A 25,611-nucleotide genomic window follows, 5' to 3' on the forward strand; every position below is an offset into this window, starting at 1 on the left:
TATATACAAACATTTTTTAAATAAGACAAACATTCCTGGGTTACGAACAATCTGACAATATTTGAAAATCTCCTACTACCACCACAGTAAGCGGAAGACGTTGCTTGTATCGTGATGGAAAACAAGCCGAGGAATTAAACTCACGACGCCTGGATGGGACCCAGACGCGATACCAACTTATCCACTGACCGGTAAAATGTATATAATATATATTTTAAATGTTTGGACGTAATTTCTTTTACGAGGATAAGGACAAAATAAAAAATAAGAACATTATATATAACACATTTGATATCAATGACTTAGTTTATTGATTTATAAATACCTAAATACAAGGTTGGTTATGTATAAAATTATTACAAGTACTTAATGTTTTTACATGCCTGTTAAGAATCTTTGTTATAGTATGTACTCTCCATCAATCAACATTTCAAATGGGGAAAAGGCGAAAGTGAAATACTTTCACATCATTAAAGCTACAGAGAATTAATTTCTCGTTGCGTACGGGACATGAAAAGAGCGAGACTGAGAATATTAATATTGTAATATGTATTAAGTATAATTTATGATAGAGAAATCACAATATATTTAATAGTTCACCTTATTATAAATGCAATTAATAGGTGGAAAAATCACAGTAGGTACCGACTCAAGCAGAGAGTGTTAAGCACTTGTCGTAAGAGCAAAATGTGACAATGCATCAGTTAAATAAATGCATTGTAATTAATTAAATAGTATTTTTTGTTCTGCTTCCATTCCCGTACACAGCTTTTTAAGATCTTGCAGATAATTTCACGATACATTAATGATACAAAAATGTATAAAAAAATGTTTATTTATACCCTAAAGCTTATTAAAAGGCAAAAATGAAAATGAGTAAAATTTGGAATTGTCAATTCGGCCCTATACATTCTGGCTGCATTGTCCAATAAGTATCAGGCTTAAACTTACTAAAGGCATCAATGAATTGAATGCAACCGTGACATTATTCACGGAACTGCCCATTGTCATCTTCCTGAAAACAGCAGCAATTTTAAGACAATTACTGTTGGAATTCTAATGTCATCGAATGAGTCTTTGGTTGGGAAAGAAAACATAGCTTTCTTACAGATAAGGTGATCTGAGGGGCGATTCCAGTCGGATAAAGAATTGTTCTTATCCTTCAAATTATTTAAGACTTTTATGTTAACTGCGATTCCAGTTCTCTCGGATTACTGCAGAATTGCCTTCAACCTTTAAGTTATGAATGACTTTTACGTTAACTGCGATTCCAGTTCTCTCAGATTACTGCAGAATTGTCTTTAACCTTCAAGTAATGAATGACTTTTACGTTAACTGCGATTCAAGTTCTCTCGGATGACTGCAGAATTGTCCTTAACATTCAAATTATTAATAACTTTTATGTTAACTGCGATTCCACTTCTCTCGGGTGACTGCAGAATTGTCCTTAACATTCAAATTATTAATAACTTTTATGTTAACTGCGATTCCACTTCTCTCGGGTGACTGCAGAATTGTCCTTAACATTCAAATTATTAATAACTTTTATGTAAACTGCGATTCCACTTCTCTCGGGTGACTGCAGAATTGTCCTTAACATTCAAATTTTTGACGACTTTTATGTTAACTGCGATTCCAGTTTGCTCAGATGATAGTGAAAAGTAGTTAATTTTAAGGTTAAGGACAATTCCGTATAATGTAGAACACCTAATGGGTGTAAGAATTACCAAATATTGAGATGTTTTAGGAAGGCCTATATCCAAAGCTGAACGCAAGAAGGCAATGAAGGAGAAGAGATTAGCGTGAAAAATTGTTTTAAACTCCTTTGGATAAGTTAAATTACCAGATCTGAACAGAATAGGTTTACAATAGTTCCACTGGCTCGAGGCAGTCTGTATAAGAATTGCGTTACAAATGGATTAGGATTTCCGTTAAGTTTAAAATGTTTGGGAAAGAAGAACATAAGTCTACCACACAAGAGATGGGCTGACAACATAAATAGAACTGCCAGTTTCAGATCAGTGAGAGTTTGGAACAGAAAGTTGATTTGTAGTTAACCTAGTAGGTTTAAGACAAGCAATGATATTGCCAAATAAAAACATTTTCAACTTGTATATGACAATCAGTCAAACCAATCGAATATTTCATACAACATGTCCAAAAAGCTACTGTTTTCAGTGAGAAGCTACGCTTGAAACAAGTGTTACAGGCAAGTGTTCCAATAAAAATCTGCTAATTTTACATTAAAGTTAGAATAGAAAAAAAAAAAAAATTTTATACATACAAGTTTCTTTTTCATTTCTGTGATGTTAGGGGGAAGTCACAACAGTCAAATGCTGAAGACAATTTTCTCCATTCACACAAAATATTGACTAAGGAATAAAATGAATACATAATAACTATGTTTCATTTTTTATAAAATTTAAATCAACCGATCACTGAGATCTCAAACGAGATGATATGGACAATATTTGTTTTACTTGTTACAGCACAAGACCCCAACTGTCCAATTCAGTGGAGTTATTCCCATATGGGAATGACTCATAAAATGCTGCAGGAAAGTTGGGAATAACCAAGCAATTCAAATCTGTTTGTTAAACAAAAATAATCTATTTCGAGGAATGTCTGCTGGTTACTCACCAGGGTGACACTGAAATTATCTTTCATTTTGTCACATAATTAAATTATGTTTTAAGGCGATGCACTACGTAGTGTAATATTTTAAATTGAGCCGCTATCAATAACAACCCTTACGTAGATGGCGATAAGGTTTAAATTCCCGCTTAACACCATCCGCCTGTTTTGATTTATGCAAGAAAAAAACATGGCCAAAAATTGCCTCTTATTTTATTTTGTGGATGTTCAGGCATAAATATTTAATTTTTTTTCGATCATTTTATAAATAACTTAATTTGCCACATTATACAATAAAATCATAACCGAAAATGGCTTCGTAAGTAGGAGATTTTGAACTTTAAAGCAGTTTTCATAGGCCTTATACATTATTTTTTTCTGAGCTTATAAAAAGACTTATCTAAAAAATACTCGATTATTTCAAAGGCCAAGATGTATTCTACTCGCAGTATTTAATTAAAGAATCTGAAACATTTCTAGGCGACCAAATTTTCAACCCAAAAACACATGATTTTGCATTACTACGTATGGCATCGCCTTAACAATGAATCGAAAAAGTTTGAATATTTTTTAGATGGTTGTAAATTTGTCAATATGTACGTGTGAGCGGGAAAATTATAGGCTTTTCTCGAGAAGACAGCTGCCTTAATGTAGTCCTTGCAAGAGCTTGTATATATGTCTCTGACGATCGTCTCTTCCTTCTCTTGCATCTAAACAAGATACTAGAACGATGATGCCACACATAACCTCTCTCTGGGACTAGTATAATAATTGTAAACTTGTACACATAGAAACGGCACCTTCTGAAGACACTGATTTTACCAATCTAGCAATTTTTTAATTATGAAAACAATGTTCCTTTTCTCTCTCAAAAACACTTTGATGTTAAAGTAAAAATCTTTTACAAATATTTTAATAATATTTCTTATAAGATCATGTACATAAATTCTTCAAGCAATTAATAACTTGACCAAATATAAACATTTATATAGGTATATAAACATTTCGGAGGAATATATATCTAATAGCGGTTTTATTTTATAATCATTTTTTGTTTGTGAAGTGGCACTATACAATAAATGGGACGAGCCGTAAATCTTTATCAGTTGGGGGCCTCTTAGAGCATTACAAAGAATAATATAAAAATTGTGAGCATACAGCAAAAATGTGGCTATATAGGGTTCGAGTCCCAACTTCTAGGAGTCATTGGGACTATGGCATCCTTAATTGGGTATGTTGTTAAGCTGAAGGGAAGGAGATGGGAGAGGAAGTTTGAGAAGTACCTGACTATCAAGATCTGGTAATTAAAATGGGTTATAGCCATTTCAAGCAATGCGTCATTTTTTAATGGTGGTCTTTCACCAGGGCGATACTGAAAGTATTCTCAACTCTGAAATGTGCCGCAAGTATAATACAGGGTTTTCCAATAAGAGGTGTTATTTTGAATAGCCCGCTATTTCGGTAGATGTTACTTGAAGCTATCATTTGACAAGTAGAAACTACGCCATTAATAAAAATGGAACGATACACGCTTCAACAACGCATTGAAATTATTAAAATTTACTTGAGTGAATCAAATGCAAATCATCTTGATTGATGAGGCCCATTTCCACCTCGGTGGCTTCGTCAACAAGCAAAATTGTCGCATCTGGGGCTCGGAAAACCCAAGAGTTATTGTTGAAAAGCCTCTCTATCCTCAACTTGTGACTGTTTGGTGCGGTTTATGGTCCGGCGCAGTCATTGGACCTTACTTTTTCGAAAATGAGGCTGGAGCAACAGTTACGGTGAATGAATTGCGCTATCGAGAGATGATTAATGATTTATGGCCGGAATTGGTTGGTATTGATCTGGACAACGTTTACTTTCAACAAGACGGTGCTATGTGCCACACAAGCATCGAAACCATTGATCTTTTACGATTGAATATCAAAATAACACCTCTTATTGGAAAACCCTGTATATATATATATTTTTTTATTATTTTATATTCATTAAACGTGAAATAAAATATAATTGGTTCCATGATAACTCAACACAGTGACAATTCAACGAACTTTTAAAAAGTGATATAAACGAAAAAAAAAATTCTTTAACCTAACCCACATAATAAAGTTTTTGTTTCATCACTTTCCATGACTTTATATAACTTTTTAAAGATGAAGATGAATTATCATTGTGATGATTTATCCGGTTACCAATATAATTATAGCAATCTATCTTTATTATATTACATCTTTTATATGTATAAAGAGTTTTTGTACCAGCGTCAGTTTTATTCTGAGATTGATGAAATTTTGCACACTTGACCATTAAAGGTGACCATTTACATGAGATTTGTAAATACCACTCCTTAAATAATTTTGACACTTCTTGATGAAATTTTGCTTTCACTTGCAGGAGAATATATTACGCAAATGTGAATTGTAGCAGAAGTCGGGGACGCCCGAGGAAGACATGGCATGATCAAGTGAATGAAATACTTGAGTCAGGCCATGTCAAGAGTCAGAATAATAGAAGAATATGTATGAGACGATGTGTGAATGTGAATGAGGCAAGAAGTGTGTGCCAAGACCGAGTTGTCTGGCGGTCCATCCTCTCTGCCTACCCCTGCGGAGAAACGGCATGATGGTTAGTTAGTTACTTTGACGAAAATTACTGTCTCTGATTTCGAAAACTCTGTGTATAGACCAAGCGACGATGGAGACTTCAGTTAGTATATATATAAAGAAAAGTGTGTTTTATTCCGAGATGAAATTTCGCATACTTGAATAAAGGTCGATCAACATTGGGTATTTCAGCTAATTATGTGTACATCTTTTTTTATGTAGTTCACTTCGGACATAATCACATACCTGTGTTCGACCTAGTTGAGAAAATTTCTAGAAGTGTTGTTTTCAGTTCTTTGAAATCTAAAAAAAGAAGTTCGAATTTGTACGGATTTTCCATATACACATGTAATGTAATGTTTTCTCATCTCTTCAAAACCTTTGCCGTGACTTTGGCCACGTGCTAAGAGATAACCTCACGAAAAGGACACGTAGTTTAGTCGGGAAAATAATCAAACCAAATATGAACACAGTTCAGACACGGCCGATTGGCCAAAAATATCTACAACGGAGATCATACTCGGCCGGAAGAGGATAGAAAGTGGGTAAAGTGCCGGCCAACTAGAAGAAAAATGCATACCGAACACGTTCCGGGCATGGCATGGAAAGTGTTAAGACAGTTTAAACATATTCATCTCCCCGAATATTGGCACTTTTGCAGTATGGTCACAAATTTATTAAATTTTTTTTCCAATAAATGCAATCTAATATCTTTAAATGAAATAATGTTTGTTTGTTTGTTTCATTTGAAAATGTAAAAAAATGCTGAAAAACACATGAAGTAATTATAATATGAAGATACCAAAATTTAAATTGTATTATTTATATTTTTATAATTGCAATATTTAGATCACAAGTTCATAAAAAAATTAAACATAATATTTTATATCTAGACTTCAGATTTACAAAGTCACGATGATGGCAACACATAGGAAAGACTTTGTCATATTCTCTCAAAATCTTTCTTAAATTTAAGATACGCTCCAAATCAATAACTTACATTATTGAAGCATAATGGCAGGTATAATTTTTGGCAGCCATTTCGATAGCAAATTTGAATAGAAAGTTGAAATTGAACAAAACTTTGGCGAGAACAAATTATTAATCAGAAATTAATTATTGAAGAAGAAGATAATACTAATAAATCTAAACGAAACGTGAAATAGAACAAGACACAGAAAAATAAAAAAAAACAACAGTCACAACTAGGAATCGAACCCAGGATCTCTCGTCTTTCCGGGACAGGCATCTTAAACCACTTGACCAATGGGACTTATCTATTGAACGTCATATTTGTCGATTACATATTTCAAATTCAGTATTAACAATATCATCTTGCAGCTAATTTTTCCCATATTTTTGGCATCTACCTTTTTTAAATGATTACAAAGTTTCTAATGAAATTGGTTTGTAACCTAGATAGTGTCTCGGATAAACATATCCGATTTAATTAACTTACGAAATATACAATGAAAAATAGTTCTTGCTGTGCAGGTGAGGGAGTTCCCCTATGAAGCAGGACTTAGCAGTCTGACTTTTGATGTGGTGTTTATACATACAATTAAACAATGTGTTATATTTAGTTATACCGAAAGCAAAAGAAGATGTTTCTTGCAATTGTAGTTGTGTAGTTCCCGCTTTGCACTTCATTCCGGAAGACGCTAAAGAACGATCTTTTGTTATTGGTCGAAATATAATATCTGCCTGTTAGGCACAGTTTTGTCAAAAATGGTCAGAGTGCTTGTTGTAAACAAAATTGCAGTGCTGCATTTCATAATGTTTCAAGATAATTTTCTGAAAAGGTGTATGTATGTATTTTATTTATTTATGCGCGACTATACACATCCAAATTGATAGACTTGCCCTAAAATAAAAACTGGGTACCATATTTTTGGCACCGGCAAGATTCGAGAATGCTTTGACTAAAGTACAACATCAGTCGAAGAGCAAACACTGAAATAACCAGACCCTAAAAAGCGATGCCAAAAATAAGTGAGGTGGATAAATTATAACACATTTGTAAAAGTGTCTAACTAAATAGTGCAACAAAATATTCAATTTTAGAAACAAGCCCGAACTTTTGTTTAGCCCATTTGGGATTTGTAGTTAAGTTTTTTACGCAGCCAGCAATTTGCGCACCATTGTAAAAAGGACTAGTAATTCGTAAGCAGATTTTATTTTCGAGAATTGAATGGTGATATTACAACGCGAGTTGCCTGTATATGTCACATTCATTTATTGACAAATCAAAGGGAATTGGTTGGTTCCCATTTTCTCGATTGGCTCTTCTAAGAATTTGAATGTCTATGCGCATGACAAAGATAGAAAAGTCTTCAGAAGGCAAAACAGCTGTCATGCAAAATAAAAATCTGCATTCCGTGAGGATGTCGTGAAGTTTAATAAGACTTGCGAAAATAGCTCCACTGCTGTTGAAGGAATATTGTATAAATATTATAATAAACCAGGGAAAATTTAGAGGTGGTAAATCAAATTGACGACTGTTGTAAAATTGTTCATGTCTTGGCCCATGTTTCTGCTTTCAATTTTAGTGTCAATTTCACTTTTGCATAAACTGGATGACGCTAGTATATTTTTCATTTCGTCTTCTCAGATTGGCGTACATCTATGCGTGGTAAGATAAAAGCGTAAAAAAATATTAATTCAATCCAGTAAGACAATAATTTTTGTCAAGAATTAAAAAAAAATATACACAACTCTATAATTACGAAAATACAATAATGTACAAGGAAAATTTAAAAATGTACATTAAAAAATAACAAGCATTTGGTTACTAGACTATAAAAATAGAAAAATTTGCTAACAGATCTGAAAATGTATTGAGCATTATATTTTATAATATGTTCAGAAGAGAAGAGATCTTGAAAAAACTATTTGTTATCTATTACTCATTGAAGACTATAGTTTTATCTACCACTATTCTATAAGGAAAAGAAATAATCAAGTGTTACACAAGGTTTTGGTTTGGGTCCTGTTTTATTTTAAGACGTTGGAAAAGATAATTGGTAAATCCCCCAGGCTAAGTTATTGTTGTGAAACAGCTCATGTGGTCTCATGGAAATCATTGTCTCCCTTACTGTCACGGTTAGAAATATGATCTAAATGGTGTTAGAAAGAGAAAACACCACGCTTTACATTCAAATCTAGAAGTAAACCACAGAAGAATTAAAATGTACACCTACGTGTACAGTTCCGACCGCAATTTAAGAAAAATTAATGAAACTTAAAAAAAACTTTATAAGAGAATTGTGTAATTAATTTACAAGTTTTTTCGTTATCGGTTCATTTTAGTTCAGCGTTTAGACGAAACCTGGTGAGCCATTTTTAAATGTTTTTTATGTTTGCATTAAAAAATTAATGTTTACTTTTAATAATAACAACATTTGGAAGCGTATTTAATCACTTTCCAAAAACATTCAGAATTATTCTATTTATTTGGATTTTATTACAATATAATACATATATTATAAGCAGAAATACTCTAGCTAGAATATGCCAGAGGCCTAAGGGGTTAAGATTTTCCATTTATCCTTTCCAGCGTCAATATGTTTTATAGTAGAAAGTGTGGAGATGTAATGAAATATTCAAACTACTTTAGAAGATATTATTTTCAAAGATATAAAATAAAATATTAACAAATGTGATGCAAAAAATGAAAATAATAAATTATGATTTCTTACGGTAATGTATGATGAAAACAAATTTACAATAAAAGTTGGTACACGCATGACTGTCTTAGAGTCAAATCCAATCACACTATAACGCGTTCTTCTTAAACCGTAAGGGCCCGCAAGAATCTTAAATAAATAAAAAAAATACATTTTTTTTTAAGCCAATACGTAGACAATGCCATACTTTTGTCTTCAACTAACCTAGTATGGGTTATGTCCTAAGGCAAAATTAATGTATAAGGTCGGCACTGCAATCGAAGTGCTTCGTACCGTGCGTGGGTACGATTCTTCAACACTGCAAATGCAGGGCTCCGGCCCCCAGGGGTTAACTTAACCATAACCAACAGGGTTGATCCTCATGTTCTAACTTTTGAGTTAGGTTAGGTTAAGAGTGTGTACAACGAATTCGTGAGCAAATCGAGACAGCCACGCTAAAATATTTTCGAATTTATTTTAAGTACCGAATAATGTTATCATATCGAATGATGAAGCCATTTTTACTGAGAATTATAATATAAACTTTGTTTCTATATGATTCTATGCTGTTATTATTTATTGCAGTACCGTAATATTGTCCACGAATGATGCATTACATTGCACAAACAGGTTTAACCCTAGAAAAAAGAAGAAAACTAGAAGTGCCTTCCATATAAATTTGATTTCCCACTGACTTAATACCTTATGGATCTAGACCATTTAGCATGCGGCCTGTCTCTCTTACACTTACCCGAAATTGTATATAGCTATCCCATGTGAATTTCGTATCGTAAAAGGCACTTCTCGTGTTATTGTTTATTCTATGGGTTTAACAGATATGGTACAAGTATCAGACACAACGGAAAATAATGCATTAAAGAGACAGAGAAGAAAAAAATAATCAACGAAGCAATGTAGCTAGTATGTTCTATGCTAATTACAACTATAAACAATGTGTTTATCTAATATTATAAACATTTAAGGTAGTTCTTTATCAAATTGTACAAAAGCAAAATCAACACCTTACGATTAACAAGTCCAACGTAAATTTTAATATCATAATATTATATAGTAATACACAAAACAACAAGATGTTTCCTATATAATTCATAGTGTTTTATAAAACTGTACACTTTTCTATGGTAAGAGGACTGTATTCATAAAAGTGGTACTTGCGTAGATAAATATTATGAAGAGACCGTGTTAATTATACATTACATAAATATCTCACTGGTTATTATATAAATGACAACAAAAAAACTCCTTTGATAATGTCCTTTCAAGTCCAGCTGTGCTGAATATCCTTTTGCAACAAGCTTAAGAGGCCTCATCGTCCTTTGAAGAAGTTTGGAGAATCTGAAAGTATAAAAAAAAATTATTAAAAATAAGGCGAGAATTATAGCAAAGTAGGTTTTACCGGCGGCTTTGCTTGCAGAACCGGAAGAAATTACTGTGCGAAGAATTTCCCATGGAAATTAAATATTTTTCCAGGATGAAAAGTAGCATATGTCACTTCCAAATATACCTATGCATAAAATCAATTCGATCGGTCGCACCGTTGAAAAAAGGAAAAGAAGGACAGACAAACAAACAAACACACTTTCGTATTTATAATATTAGTTAGGATACTTAGGGGGTATTTCACTATCTCTGATTATGTTCTGACTAAGCACTAATCCGCGGATTAGTCATTTTTTCGTTTTCACTATATCTGAATAACGCTAACGCTCGGGTTAAAGTTCGATTTGACTAATCAGTGCTCGAACCTCACGTTAGGCGCTATTCCTCGAATCAAAGATGGCGTCAAAACATTCCGAGTTTGACAGCGGAGAAGTGAGTCGAATTTTGTTGCGAATTATTATGGATACCGAGGTTTTTGATTTACAGAAGCAGGTGAAAGGGCGGCGATGCGAAGGCCGCGAGTTTTAAGAGCTCGAATGAATTTGAATGCTTGTATGATCCATCCTGAATTATTTGATTGTGTTCAAAATAAGAAACAATGTATTAATTCGACACGAATCTATCTAAAATGACCTGATAATCAACATAACATAACCAAAAAAATGCACACTTTGCGGTGTGGCGGGAAACTTGTCAATTGGCGTTGACGTTAGCATTCCATAGACATTGCGGCAAAACATGACAGCCGTTGTAGTAGATTAGGTAACTGCAAACATTTTGCGATGTTGCCAGACTATTTCGAGTGTTATCTATCCGGAAGCTCGGCAACAATGGTGAAACGGTCGCCGTTGAATAACGAAGTTATTCTGATCTTTAAAGCCAGCCAACGGCTAGCTAGTCAGATATTTAGCCCGACATAGTGAAATACCCCCTTAGGTTTCTGTGTCCCAACTATGCAGGCGTATTTGTTATAAAAACGGTAAAGTAAAAAAAAAAAATAAAATCACAATTATTTTGTCAATCGGAACGTGTCAAACGCATCGGTGAATTCATAATGAAATAATGTAATTGTTTCAATAATTTTTTACCAGTGTTATTAAGCAGATATAAGACGTGAAATAAATAAACATTGGTGTGTTAATTGCTAATATGATCTGATTTGGATACTAGATATAAACATACCATCTCTATTTCTGACGCGAGATCCGAGATGCACGGTCTACAAAATTTATATATCTATGGTCTATAACCCAGGAGAGAGTATTTAGTTATTTGGGCGTGACCACTCACTTCAATAGGGATAATAGTCTCAACGGGCGCTCGCTCCACTTCCAGCTCTTTGTCCACCGTGTCCCACAACTCTTCGTCCTCCCTGGGCAGGCCCACTGACGTGGCGGGTGTGATGTGTGTGATGGTGGGGGGTGTGATGGTGTGGATGGGAGTGGGTTCGGGGCTGCCGGAGGGGCCGGCCTGCTCCTCGGGGGCGGGGGTCCGCTCATCGCCCCCCGACTCGGCCTCACGGTCGCTGCAGGAGGCCGAGTCGTCCTCGTCTTCGGGGCACAGCTGGTACGCTCTGGAATTATTCACAATTATAAATATGCATTTGTGGTGTCCTTTAGAAAATTCAAAGTTAAAAGTAAAAAAAATAATATTAGTAAATAAGCCAGTGGTAAGTGAATCTTTGTATAAAATAAGAATGATTGTTTTACCACACTTTAATTTTGATTCCTTCATCTCTAATTTGGTATCTCAAAATTATGAAATTAATTGTAGTTAGCCACATTTCACTTGTTACCAATTGTTTGGTATTGAAACAGCTTTTGGACGATTCCAAATCCCAAGGTCCCGTTTAGTATATTGTCATCTCCCTTGTTCCTCTCTTTCTTTCAAAGTCTTAAGAAAATATAATATGATTTAAAATTATCATGGTCAATTTTATTAGCCCTTGGAATGAGGAGCTTCCGCGACCTAAACCTCCGTAGTGAGGGTAAAAATCTCACAAACAAGAGAATACATTAATGTCAGATATTTTAATGTTTTGGACAACTTTGCAGTGTCCATCAATAAGATGTGTAGTGTAAAAGAAGTGTCCAAAAATCAATCGATACAAATCAAGCAAAAATGCAAAATGGTGTACCTTTCAAGAGTTTTCCGGGCGGAGTTGCTTCTCTCCAGCAGGTAGCCGCCCGAAGTGTCATTGGAGGTGCCCGGTGGGGACCAAGTGCTGTAGCTGTAGGCTCGGGGACCGTACCTCTGCTATAAGAAAATTATATATATCAGCATGGTCCAGAAGGCTTTGTTGGATTCAATCGCAAGAAAATAAAATACAGTACTCTCTCAGTAATCCGCTGCCTGATTATTTCATAGTTCTTTCATGTTAACGAAGTATTGAATTCTGATTATTCAACAACTACAGGGTTTTCCAATAAGAGGTGTTATTTTGATATTCAATCGTAAAACATCAATGGTTTCGTTGCTTGTGTGGCACGTAGCGCCGTCTTGTTGAATGTAAACGTTGTCCAGATCAAAACCATCCAATTCCGGCCATAAAAAATCATTAATCATCTCTCGATAGCGCAATCCATTCACCGTAACTGTTGCTCCAGCCTCATTTTCGAAAAAGTAAGGTCCAATGACTCCGCCGGACCATAAACCGCACACAAAAACATTCACACGTTGAGGATAGAGAGGCTTTTCGACAATAACTCTTGGGTTTTCCGAGCCCCAGATGCGACAATTTTGCTTGTTGACGAAGCCACCGAGGTGGAAATGGGCCTCATCACTCAAGATGATTTGCATTTGATTCACTCAGGTGAATTTTAATAATTTAAATGCGTTGTTGAAGCGAGTATCGTTCCATTTTTATGAATGGCGTAGTTTCTACTTGTCAAATGTCAAAAAATGACAGCTTCAAAAGTAACAACTACCGAAATAGCGGGCTATTCAAAATAACACCTCTTATTGGAAAACCCTGTACTAGAATCCGATCAAAAAATCAAGCTCTTGTTATTTTAGGACACTTTGAAGGCGTCCGTGGTCGAGGGGTAAGGCTCTCACTAGCAAGGGGTTCAAATCCCGGAGCGCGCAAATTAATTTTATTGATTAATTTGTGTTATGCTTGTGGCACATTTCAGAGAGGAAGATACTCTCGGTATCGCCCTGGTGTAAGACCACTCTTCAGAATTGAAACGTTGCTTGAAATGGCTTTGAACACATCTGAATAGCCAGGTACTCCCTTACCTTCCTTTCCCCACTACCTTCAGCCACACAACATACCCCAATTGGGGATGCCATAGTTTCACTGACTCCAGGAGTAGTTGAGATTCTTGTGCAGTATTCACATAATTTTTTTTTTTAAACTTTGGTTTCGGTTAGTTTTCCAAGTATTCTAGCAACGTTTCGCTCTGTCACATTTTTTGTTTGAATAAGTTAAGAAAATTGAGGCTTTTCACAAGCGTAAACACGTCACCTTTACTTAAATTTTCAAAAAGTGGAAATTTTACAAAAGATCGATACCGGTGTTAGATTGTTTTAACAAAATCTCTTTTTTAATTTTTGGCATATTTTGTATGCATGCATTATAATCTGCCGTTTTCACTAATTGGACACTTGCCAGGTTTTCGTGGTGTCAGATTAGTGAGAGAATACTGTACTTGAAATGGGATGGGAAAGGAAGAACTAACACCCAATCCTCGCTTTCCAGCGTCGATATCTACTGACAAACAATCGATTATTATTCCATTGACACGACATGAATCATTTTTATTTATTTGATATCTGTGAGAGTGACTGATGAATAGCAATGTTTACCCGGTCGAGTTCGTCCTGCAGCCAGGCGACGGCCGTGTTCCAACGCTTCCTGAGGTCGCGCTGCTCCCGCAGAACGCGTAAGGCTGCCGGGCTGCGTGTGAACACGGCCACCAATAACTTGATGCACTGGTAAGCGCGTTTCTGATACTGGCCTCGTGTGCGCGCTATGTTGTCCAGCAAGCCATCACGATCGTCACCTAAGGAAACAAAAGTAGACAGTAAGAACTTGGGCATGCAGAAAGAAGCGATGTCCATTGAAAACTGGTTGAGATCAGGTTCTTTCATTGCTGCTTTCTTTCCAGCTGCTCTTGGACAAAATCATCTACCAACTTACAATACACCAGCGCCCCGCCACCAGCGGAAAAGATCCCAGAAGCTGATATTCATAAACAATCACTTTTGATGTATTTGGTGACCAGATCTGAATAGCCAGGTACTTCCCCATTTTCCTCTTTCTCATCTCCTCTCCCTCCCTATTAGCTTTAGCTTCTTCTTTAGTCTCACTGGCTCCAGACAGTTGGGAGTTTTGTACAGTATTCACATGAAAATTTAAAAACAAAATGGCATTCTAATGACTCGACTTGGACGAGCTTGCATCTCTTCGCTTTGTTTGTGTATTGTATATACTAGTTCCAGCGAGAGGTCATAAGTGACATCATCATTCTAATTTCTTGTCTTTTTTGTTTTCATTCAAGACGATAAATTTTGTTAAATGTAATATGAATTATAATAAACCACTCTTGAAAGGTAAGATTCTGAGGTCGGCGGCAGACTGCAAACTTCAGCCGCAGACTGCAGCAGCAGACAGCAGACCGCAGACTTAACACTAAATGTTATAATAATAATTATTATTCTATGTTGTCTTGTTTTAAGTCTGCGGTCTAACGCTGACCTCGAAAACGTACCTTTAGGTTCTGATTACTATAACTCCCAAAAACCCCAAGCTAAGAAGGGTGAGGAAGAATAATTATTAAAAAAAGAAAAAAAACAGGTACAATCACAAACCTTTAATGGCATTGTGAATCCTGTGCGTCTGCCACGAGTCCTCGAGCAGTAGCAGGGCGAGCAGCAGGTCCACGTGGTGGCGCAGGTCGTGGCAGTAGGCATACGCCATCTGCCATAGCAGCTCGGACAGGGCGGCCTTGGACCACAGTGGGTTCTCCCAGGCCAGGAACTGGACCAGCTTCACCACTTCCTCGCAGCCGGTGCTCTCCTCAATCAGCTTCTTTACGTAACTGAAACAATTCATTTATATATCAGACTCGCGCACCTCGTCCAATTTAGTGCCTGACCCAAACGTACCCGGTGAACGACTAATAGGGATTGAAATGATTATCTAGTTTCCTTTAATGGAAGCAATTGAGAGCCCTTATGTAGAAAAACAGCGTTATTGTAATCACTCTGTTTTTGTGCAGATCCATTCAAATTACGTGCCATATATCCAACTACATGTTCACCACAGATGACAGTACAGTAGAACCCCGTTAATTCGAAAAAACGCGTAATTCGAAATTTTCGCCAAAAAAATTTCCGCAAAAAATTTTTTTCATACAAAATGGTTTTTTAATTCGAAATTCGTTAATTCGTAATTCGAAATTTATTTTTGTCCGCGCACGAAAATTTGTTCGTGTAATTCGAAAAGATTTGATTTTTGCGAAAATAAATCATAATATTTCGTAAATCTGAATCTAAGAGTCAGCCGTGGCGGTAAAACACCGAAAAATGTAGTTTTACGTGGTTATACATCGTCCTAATATGTATTATTATTTTGTAAATCTGAATCGATTTACACTGGAATGTTGTATTTTTTCAAATTTATTTCGAATATCCGAGTTTGAAGGGCCGAGAAAATACGTTTTACCCGGATATATGTCGTAGTTTTACGAGTTTACACCAAATATCTGAATTTAAAGGGTCGGCCGCGAAATTTCGATTTGCGCGTAAATGTATCGTATATTTACGAATTCATTTAGAATATTTGAATTTAAACTGGCCCGCCGCGACGGAAATCTGCCGCGAAATCGCGATTTACGCGTAAATGTATCGTATTTTTACAAATTTATTTCGAATATCTGAATTTGAAAGGGCCCGCCGCAACGGAAATCGAACGCGAAATTTCAATTTACGCGGAATTATATCGAATTTTTACCAACTTTACTTCGAATATCCGAGTTAAAAAATACGGCGCGACGAAAATCGGTCGAAAATGTCGATTCAGGCCGAAATATGACATATTTTTACGAATTTACTTCAAATATCTGAACTTAAAAGGCCGTCCGCGACGAAAAACTGCCGATAAAATTCGATTTACACGGAAATATATCATATTTTTTACGAATTTACATCAAATATCAGAATTTAAAGGGTCGGCCGCGACGGAAATCGGCTGCGCATACGATTTACACGGAAATATATTGTATTTTTGCGAATTTATTTCGAATATCTGAATTTAAATAGCCCTCCGCGACTGAATACGGCCGCGAAATCTCGATTTACGCGTAAATATATGACATTTTTACGAATTTATTGCGAATTTCTCAATTTAAAGGGCCGGCTGCTACGGTAATCGGCTGCGAAAATAAAGAAATAATTGGTATTAATACGAATTTACTCCTAAAATACCACCCGGATTTGAAGAGGCGGCCGAGTAAATCGATTTTCGGCGTATTTTTTTTTTTTTTTTCATAAAATTTCGAATTACGTGGGAATTCGTTAATTCGAAATTTGATTTTTGATGTCCCGTGGATTTCGAATTAACGAGGTTCTACTGCACAAGGCCTGTGGTGGCAGACGGTAGCTCACTCCCAATACAAGTCGGCCATTAATTAATTGAAACTGACGGTTTGTGCAATCGGCGCTTGGCATATTTCTGCATTGTGTTATTTGTTAATATAGAAAAAATATTGGTTTAGTAGCGTTATATTTTTTCTTTTTTGTAAATGGGTATTATACTACTCGAATATGAATAAATTAATACACAAAACGTGTTTTCCATTAATTGAAATAACTTTTTTACATATAAATTTATCTAACTTTCAATGTGAATTGTTTTCTTCTTGGTGTATTGTTTATCCAATATCTTATCCTATATTCCGTGGACTGGCAGCAGGACCTAAGGCCAGTAAAACCGAAGTAAGGACATCACCGACAGTACACTCACTTAGTCTTATTGTAGAGGATGTCCGTGCACTGCGTGGGCAGGAGGGGCCTGGCCTGGCCCGCCACCAGGGCGGGGTCGGCAAATGGGTTTGGCATGACGGCGGACGCGCCGCTAGTGTCCGAGGACTGGCAGCGAGACGTCACGTCGCAGCACCTGACTAGAAGGGACACCACCTAAAATAATAAAGGATATTAATAGCCAGGAGTTCAATAAACAAATAAAAACAAGAATTGAATTCAAGAAGCCAATGCCCTAATACGCTGACACAAAAGAACCACGTTAACTCGAAAATCTAATTTCGAATTAACAAATTCCCGCATAATTCGAAATTTTAAGAAAAAAATCTCGAAAATCGAGTGATTCGGTCGCTCCTTCAATTTCCGGCAGGTTCTTCAGAGTAAATTCGTAATAATACGACTTATTCCGATGTAAATCGAATTTTCGCAACCGATTACCACCGCGGGCTGCAATTCAAATTCAGTTATTCCAAGTAAATTCGTAAAAATACCGGGGTTCGAATTAACGGGGTTCTACTGTATATGGATTTCCTTGGAGAACGCTGGCGAGTATCTCCTGGCTGTCAGAGAATTTGACGAAACTTCCAATATATTTCATTTTCACCAGCTATGGTAGAGGAGCGACGATTTGATGCCACGAGGGATAACCTTACTCCATGTAACTCTAATAAGTCTGTAACATTAAGTCAACATACACCCTGCGTTGGCATTTCTCCGTCGGAAATGCCAACGTGGCAGCCAGCTTGCTACTGTAGTCAGCATAATACATAATGCACACTATTCTTCAGCTTAGCACAGACCTAACTCAACCCATTGTTCAGACTCATACAATTGTAGCAATAGATTTAAATCTGTAAAAAGTAATCTATAAAAGACAAACCTGGTGCAGTTTAATTAATTCCGCATATTGATATTTCACAGCCGTCTGCGTAGTTTCATCAATAGATATCGCCACCATGAGATACACAACGTTCAGCTATAAGACAAAAAAAATCATTTACATGTTGATTAGTGCATATTTTAATATGATGACTTAAGAGTCCCAATTGAATCAAGTGGAATAAAACTAACAAACCATTACGCCATTTCTGCAGAGGTGGGAAAATTGAATGGGATAACAGACAACACGCTCTTCTCCTCCTCGATCGCTATATCCATTACGGAATGGATAATAATAATAATTAAACATTCTCCTAACACTTCTTTATTCATTGATTTTTCCATCCAAACAAGCATACTAATAGGTAACTTTTTGTTCCCCCCTTTGTTTCTATTACAGTCGAACTTGGTTATAACGATCACGGCAATAGTATATAGCACATAGTATTTTAACTCACTATTGCCGTGATCGTTATATTAGTGAGTTAATATACTATGTGCTATATACTATTGCCGTGATCGTTATAACAAAGTTCACGATATTTTAGTTCAGGCTTATCTTCATATAATTGTTGACTGTTATAACGAGGTCGATCACTGATATACCGAGCAAATAATTTCGTCAACACAATCTCTGAATACATGAATGGGGTCGTTGGGTATTAAAAAAAAAAAAAAATTATTCAATAATTATTCTCGAAGTAAGTAGTAACAAAGTGGCGGAAATTTCCTATCCCGTTAGGAACGAATTCATATTTTTATGGCACTACCTGTGTAAGATTGTCGGCAATGTAAACCATTGCTATCCATCAGGCACATTGTAAATTTGTCATAAAATCATGTGAAATTTGAGCTTCGCAATTTTGTTCCCTTTTTACATCTTCTTTTGTATTACAACTTTAAATTTATGATAGTGATGCACTACTATTTCAGCAGAGGGGCCGCTTTGCCTATTTTTAAAACAGGCCGCGACCTACAAGCCGATTTTTTTTTGTTTTCGTTGAGGGGGAGGGGGGCGATAGGGAAATTCAAGAGTTTACTTCGAATTTTTTTATGCAATTTGTAAGAACCGATTTCGGTTCTTACAAATTTGGTTCCTTTAATGAAATGCAGCATAAATTAACCAAAACTAAAAAAAAAAATGTTCTAATCCAGGGTTTTCAAAAGTTACCCCAAACATTTAGATTTTTCGCTATAGCCAAGTGGGCCGTATGAAATTGACGCCGAGTACATGTCAGCTAGTTACTAATAAATCTAAACAAAACATAAAAAAAGATAACGGTCACAACTAGGAATCGAACCTAGGATCTCTTGTTAATGAATAAAACTGCATCTAAAAAAATCAACTTCGTTATTATTTTAACCTTTAGATTTACAAACTAGGCCGAAATAGCTCTTTATAACCAAGACTGTAAACAATGTATTGAGGAATGAAAACTGTAGTTGGTGTTTCTGCTATCGTGGTACGAGAACACTTCTTCTTCTTGACATATAAATTTATTAATTCACAATATAATTGCAGAGGATCTTATTTTCCTCTGCTCAAACTTAAACTGAAAGAAATAAATGTCTAGTTTCCTTTATTCTTCAGTTTTCTCTAGGTTTACATACACCTAGTAATTATCTCACGACTGACTGCGTAGGTACGCATGTACCTACCAGTTATTTCAATACTCCCTTTTTTCTGGGAGATATCTGTATTTAAAATAAATTCTGAAGGACATATTATAAAAATAAAGTTGTTCCACCCGCTCGTCGGCAAACAACATTCTTGAAAATAAAAGATAATGCACTTAACTATCCTAAATAATACAGACGTGACTTAAACAATACAAATATTTTAAAGGGATTATTTTAAGGGAGATGACACTTTATTTGGGGTTTTTATTACTATGGGACAGGGGTGGGAAAGGTATTGGCAAATATTTTTAGGCATAATGGTTTAACAAGGGTGATCATAAAATGGAGAGCGAACAGCTCTATTTGAAAGCCGCCGCCGCTTGAAGTAAAATGTCACGAATTCTTAAATCATAAATGATACACAAACAAGACAATATTTTTATAAAAATACCAGGCCAATGAATTGTTTTATTGTAGGGTCGAATGTGCAAATGTGGGAAACTACGCTAACTTTGAAAATACGAACTGTGGGAACGGGACTGAAGGCTAAATTTTATTGAGCAATATGTAAAAGTCGCATTTTGGAAGTTCCAGTTGGAATGAGATATACATAATGTCTATCTAGTTGTTGGTAAGTTATAATTCATATTGTATGGATGTGTGTGTGTACCTTGAGGAGCTGGTGCTTCTCCTGCAGACCGAGAGTGGCGTATGTGTGGAAGAGGCTGAACAGCAGCGGCAGGTTGCGTGCGTGTTCCGCCGCCTCGCGCCCCGCCGCCAGGGCTGCAGCTCCCGCCAACAGCTGTTCCGAGAGGCTGGACCGACCAGGTATACCGGCCGCGCCGCAACCGATCACTACAAATAAATAATCAGATTTAACACGTTTGTGGACATGCGGGCTACAGCTGTCCAAATCGTGTCTCTCTATATATATTAGATAAATTATACTCCCTTCTACCGCTTTTGTAATTAGGTCGGGGCTATTGTCTCGCTGTCTGGACAACACACAAAAGTTTTACTACAAAGTAAACGTTTTATTTACTCACTTACAAATTGCACGTGTGGATGGCACACATCGACTTCTCTCAGGACAGTAATAGTTACTACTTATACCTGTCCTTGGCACTTGGCCGTATGTGAAATGCCCATAAGTGCTAATGAAAGATGAATACTGGCATATGTATGTGTCGCAGTTTAGTCTGTGGATGGGTGATACATTTGAGGATGCTCATTCTGGAAGACTGCATTGTTATGGATCGCCCATAAAAATCAAGCTAACTGCAAAGTTAGGTATATTCACGCGCTGCCGGAAATCGATCACGCACCCAAAGCATGTCAAGACACTAATACATACACAGGAGCTCGAGATATCTCCGCCCGATACGGAACGCGCGGGCTTACAAGTACATACAACCAATCATATGGCTAAGATGCAAAACGTGTCCTTATAAGGGCATCGGACCAGGCACCAAAAATAGATGTGGAAGGGACAAGCTTCCCCCCGCGAGCTGACCCACGCTTCAGTTCCCTGGGAGACGCGTAGAAAGCAACATGCTGTGTTAGTTCCGAGTTAACTTTTGCCGCCAAATCGGTGTCGCCGTAAATATGGACCGGCGGATTTGTTTCACCTTGCGTGCCGCCTCTCCAGTACCAGTTCTCCACTTCAAAGGGATCCCCAGAACCACCAGGACTATTACATTATACAGTTGAGTCATGTCTCCATCTGCCTGAGGTCCACCAGCCCCATTACGTTATACAGTTGGGTCATGTCTCCTCCGTCCGGGCCACATGCTGTCTACGGCCCAGACACCTCTGCTCACCACAGCCGGGTCGTGAAGAACCCCTTGGCGAACCGACCCGTGCTCCAGCTCTTCCTCGCCTGTTGATGCCGGCCGCCCTTCCTACCGTCCACGCCAGGCTGAGACCAGTGAACTCGTAGACCCCTGCCTCAGTCCTGGGCGTCTGCCACTCCAGCCTGTTTGTGTGGAGCCCCTTGGCCCTCCAACCAGTGCCCCCGCCCTGCTCCATCGTCTCTGCGTCTCCAGCCGCCGCCCTGGCGCCCCTTTTGCCGTCCAGCGTGGTGTGCCCTCGTGGCCGCCCTTCTGCATCCGTCCTGCATCAGCCCTGCATCAGCCCTGGCGCCCCCTTGGTCGTCCAGCGCGGTGTACCCTCGTTGCGGCCCTCTGCTCCTGCATCCGCCCAGCATCAGCCTAGGCATCTCGCTTATGGCATCAGCACCATCGTTCACCGCATCCGCCGTAACTTACACGTAAGCTAATAATGTACTTGTGTCCTTCAGAGCCTATAGATTCAATAGATTGCCTAGCAACAAGTTAGGCCTTAAAAAGCTATGTACCTTTTGTAGATCTGTCTGTTAACCTGTTTAATATGTACAATAAACACTCACATCCAAAGACTTGTTTCATTGGGAGACTGACTATAATCCACACCCTGAATGATGGGAGTATCAAGCTCTGCCGCCTGCCTTGTGCGGCGATGACTATTTGTGTAACTCACCTATAGTATATTGCATGGCTATAAAGGCTAATGCAACAGCATCTACTGAATTCTATTGAGTGAGATGTAAAAAAAGATAAAACACGCATTTACCTGGCGGGTCTTGCATTGAAAAGTGTGCTAAGAATACGACAAGCTTCATAAACGTCATCCGGACATCAGTAGAAGGACACACTAGGAGATATTCACACATCCTGTAAAAAAATAAATAAACAAGAGTCAACAAAGTCCAACTTACAACATTGATAAACAAATTATGTGGCTAATGTGTTTTGATATTGTTGTTGATAAATCGTGCTACAACGACTACACCACTATAAGTACCTCAAACTGGGATAGTGAACTTGATAGTATTTTAAACTGTCATAGTGCACAACTATTTAGGTGACCTGACACGAACAACAAAATAATAGAGTGAAAGTGTTACCTATGAGAGTGTTGGAACATAGCATTAACTGCAAACCAGGCTCTGATGGATGTAGAACACCTCAGGTGGTGGCATAAGATTTCATACCTGTAACAGACATACACACATGTTTAATAGATTATTAATTAATTTAGATTACTTGAACTTAGCGAGGTTAGAAAAGTTACTGACCAGTCACCTGCGGCAGCTCTAATATTTTTCTTAGTTCGGAAGCCAACATTGAAGAGGAATTTGGTGGCTAGCTGAACGCATAACATGGATAGTTCTTCTTGTTCGGGACCCTGGAAAAAATACCATACAGATTAATATTACTATAGAAAACCTGACAGGTCAAACATATAATATCGCTCAAGGAGAACGGAGTATGTACGCAAGTCCGTTGTGGATACTGGGAGAACACGACCATTCAGATCAGGACAAACGTCAAAATTCACTAATTCAGAATGAAGATGGTATTTCATTGAGCGATACTGATAAATGGAAGTACATACCCAGGTGGAGTTGGGTGTTGTGGGCACGCACAGCCTCATGCAGCACAACTTCTTCATGAAGTTGAAGTACTCTGTGCAGAACTGACTCTGGTGGTGCGAGAAGGCGATGTTGCCGCGCCGCACGCACTCCCATATCGCCTGCGGCACACCAGTATCTCTGCAAATATCACAAACAGGCCCATTCATTTATGCAAGTTTACGCTACAATTGTACATTTTATGAAAGGCAATGTTTCGCTATTGTATTGTCCATGTCGGCCGTCCCAGACTTCTGCTATTAAAACCATTCTTTAAACACTCCTGACACTAATAAGAACAAACATTGAAATTTTCAACGAAAACGATTAAGTAGTTTTTGATTGCAAAACTACGACATCAGTCGTACGTTGAGCGCCGAAGATTGCACATTGAAAAAACCAGACTCTGCGCAGAAAAGTAAATTTCGCTAAAGTAAGGTAACGGTTTGCACTGTGGGATTTTTTTCCGCATGGTATGCATGTTCGTTTTAAGCTGAACTGTCTACAAATCGGGTTGTATAGCGACGCAAAAATGAGTTAGGTGAGTAAATTAACACATTTGTAAAAGTGTCCTAACTAAATAGTGTAATAAAATATTCGATTTTGAAAACAACAATGAACTTTTGTTTACCCGATTTGGGATTTGCAGTCAAGGTTTTCACGTAGCCAGCAATTTGTGCGCCATTGCAAAAAGGAGTACTTATTTGTAAGTAGATTTTATTTTCGAAAACCAAATACTGATAGGGCAATACGAGTTGCCTGTATATTGTATACCTTTACAGTAGATTCACTTACTGACAAATCACAAAGGGAGATGGTCACGTCACTCCCGCTACGCGCACTTGTTATGTTCTCCTTTCCCTCATGGGCAGGTCTATTGCTTTGTATGTCAATGTCACATAAAAACATACATTGCCTTATATATAGATAATAGAAGTTAGATAAGTATATAAGAAGATTTATAGTGCATATTTAAATATTGCCGCTAAATACTTTTGGTTTGCTCAACCGACAGGGAAACTACTCCAGCTGCTGCGGTACGCAAGGAAGGGATTGACGAGACCTTCTCTGAACCGCCAACGTGAGGCTGGGGCTGGGAGGCTGTTGGGCTGGAGGAGCCAACGGCTGGGATTCGAACTGAACAACATAATGTTATGATTTTCATTTGAACTGTGGAAACAATATATTTCATTTTATTATTGCTAACAATGGATTACAATGTTATTTTGCATAAACTGGAGGGATCAATAGATTATGCAAATTCTTTATATCACCTTTCGCTGAAATGCTGGTAAAACATTCCTACATCGAAGATTGCAATCCATCCATTAAGATGTGGTAATCTATTAAGTGGATTACCCGTTTAACCTGATTAACACAGCTACCCTTTAAGCGGATGTTTAAAGATTCACTGCCAGGTGCAAGAGATAGCATTGAAAAGGTTAAGTACATAATCCAGAGATATTTGCAGGGATCTACAGGCTCCAGACTGGATCAGAGCTGCAAGCGGGGGGATTGATTCGCACAGGATATTTTAGCCAGGAATATATAGAGCAGGATCGGTACTAACTTGACAGAGAGGCAGGACATGGGGTGCTCCAGGTTGTAGCCCTGGAGACAGTCTTCCCGGGTGTAGAACAGCATGTAGGCATTCCACCAGCGCTTCTGTCTCCTATATGATACTCTCTTCAGCATTGGATCAAACACCTGCCAAATCAAACAAACAAAATTTCATTTGGATATTATAGTTATATTCACTAGAATGCCACTGTCTACCTAAGTAGAAACTGTTACGGCCGTTGTGGCCAACAATTTCGATGGATTATCAAAGGAATTCTGAGCCTGAGCCAGGCGCTGCTCAGTTAAGTGATCGTAGTGATTTGCTCCATTTCGCCTGTAGCCAACATTTTGATCATAACACCTCGTGTGTAGCACTGTTTATTTACATAGACAAAAAAATGACGTCAAATTAGAAACTTTACATTTTAAATTAATACCGAAGCATTAATTAATTGTATTTATTATTTATACAGATAATTTACTTTAAATAGTGTAATACATAAACCGACATTTCATATTTTTAAAACAAACGTATTTAATATGTAAAAAATAAGGTGTTAATTGACTTAACTTTTTTGTTTACGTCAAGTTTGACGTTTTATGCAGTTGAAACTTTAAACGGTATATGGCAGTAGACCCAGAATTGGCGCACTCAAATAAACCCTCACTTTTAGTACTACCATTACGTAGTGGAATCCAAAAGCTTGTCAATGCATTGTCATTTTAGTTCATAGCTGGAAAGCGCACATTACTTATGACTTGTTCATGTTTTCAGTTGGTTGTTGGTCATTCACTGACCCATAAGGGT

At 37.3% G+C, this 25,611-nt stretch overlaps 1 protein-coding gene across 4 annotated transcripts in view; it reads right to left on the minus strand.

Moving 5' to 3' along the window:
* Positions 1–287: 287 nt before the first annotated feature.
* Positions 288–25,611, minus strand: part of faf (ubiquitin carboxyl-terminal hydrolase-like faf) — a 97,547-nt gene continuing 72,223 nt past the window's right edge. For 3 of the 4 annotated variants that reach the window (XM_089647322.1, XM_089647324.1, XM_089647326.1), the window contains 13 exons: positions 24,814–24,950; positions 23,228–23,384; positions 22,908–23,017; positions 22,737–22,823; positions 22,403–22,503; positions 20,463–20,647; positions 18,174–18,269; positions 17,277–17,449; positions 15,122–15,351; positions 14,117–14,313; positions 12,444–12,562; positions 11,597–11,879; positions 288–10,261 (listed from right to left, as the gene is read on the minus strand). In XM_089647322.1, the coding sequence (XP_089503448.1) occupies positions 10,223–10,261; positions 11,597–11,879; positions 12,444–12,562; positions 14,117–14,313; positions 15,122–15,351; positions 17,277–17,449; positions 18,174–18,269; positions 20,463–20,647; positions 22,403–22,503; positions 22,737–22,823; positions 22,908–23,017; positions 23,228–23,384; positions 24,814–24,950 (1,914 nt within the window). In that variant the 3' untranslated portion in view covers positions 288–10,222. The remainder of the gene's footprint in view (positions 10,262–11,596; positions 11,880–12,443; positions 12,563–14,116; positions 14,314–15,121; positions 15,352–17,276; positions 17,450–18,173; positions 18,270–20,462; positions 20,648–22,402; positions 22,504–22,736; positions 22,824–22,907; positions 23,018–23,227; positions 23,385–24,813; positions 24,951–25,611) is intronic. The other variant, XM_089647325.1, reaches the window with a different exon arrangement.

This window comes from Hesperophylax consimilis, chromosome 26 (genome assembly GCF_061612785.1).
Source record: "Hesperophylax consimilis isolate HC1 chromosome 26, BYU_Hcon_1.0, whole genome shotgun sequence".
In the NCBI taxonomy this organism is placed as follows: Eukaryota; Metazoa; Arthropoda; class Insecta; order Trichoptera; family Limnephilidae; genus Hesperophylax; species Hesperophylax consimilis.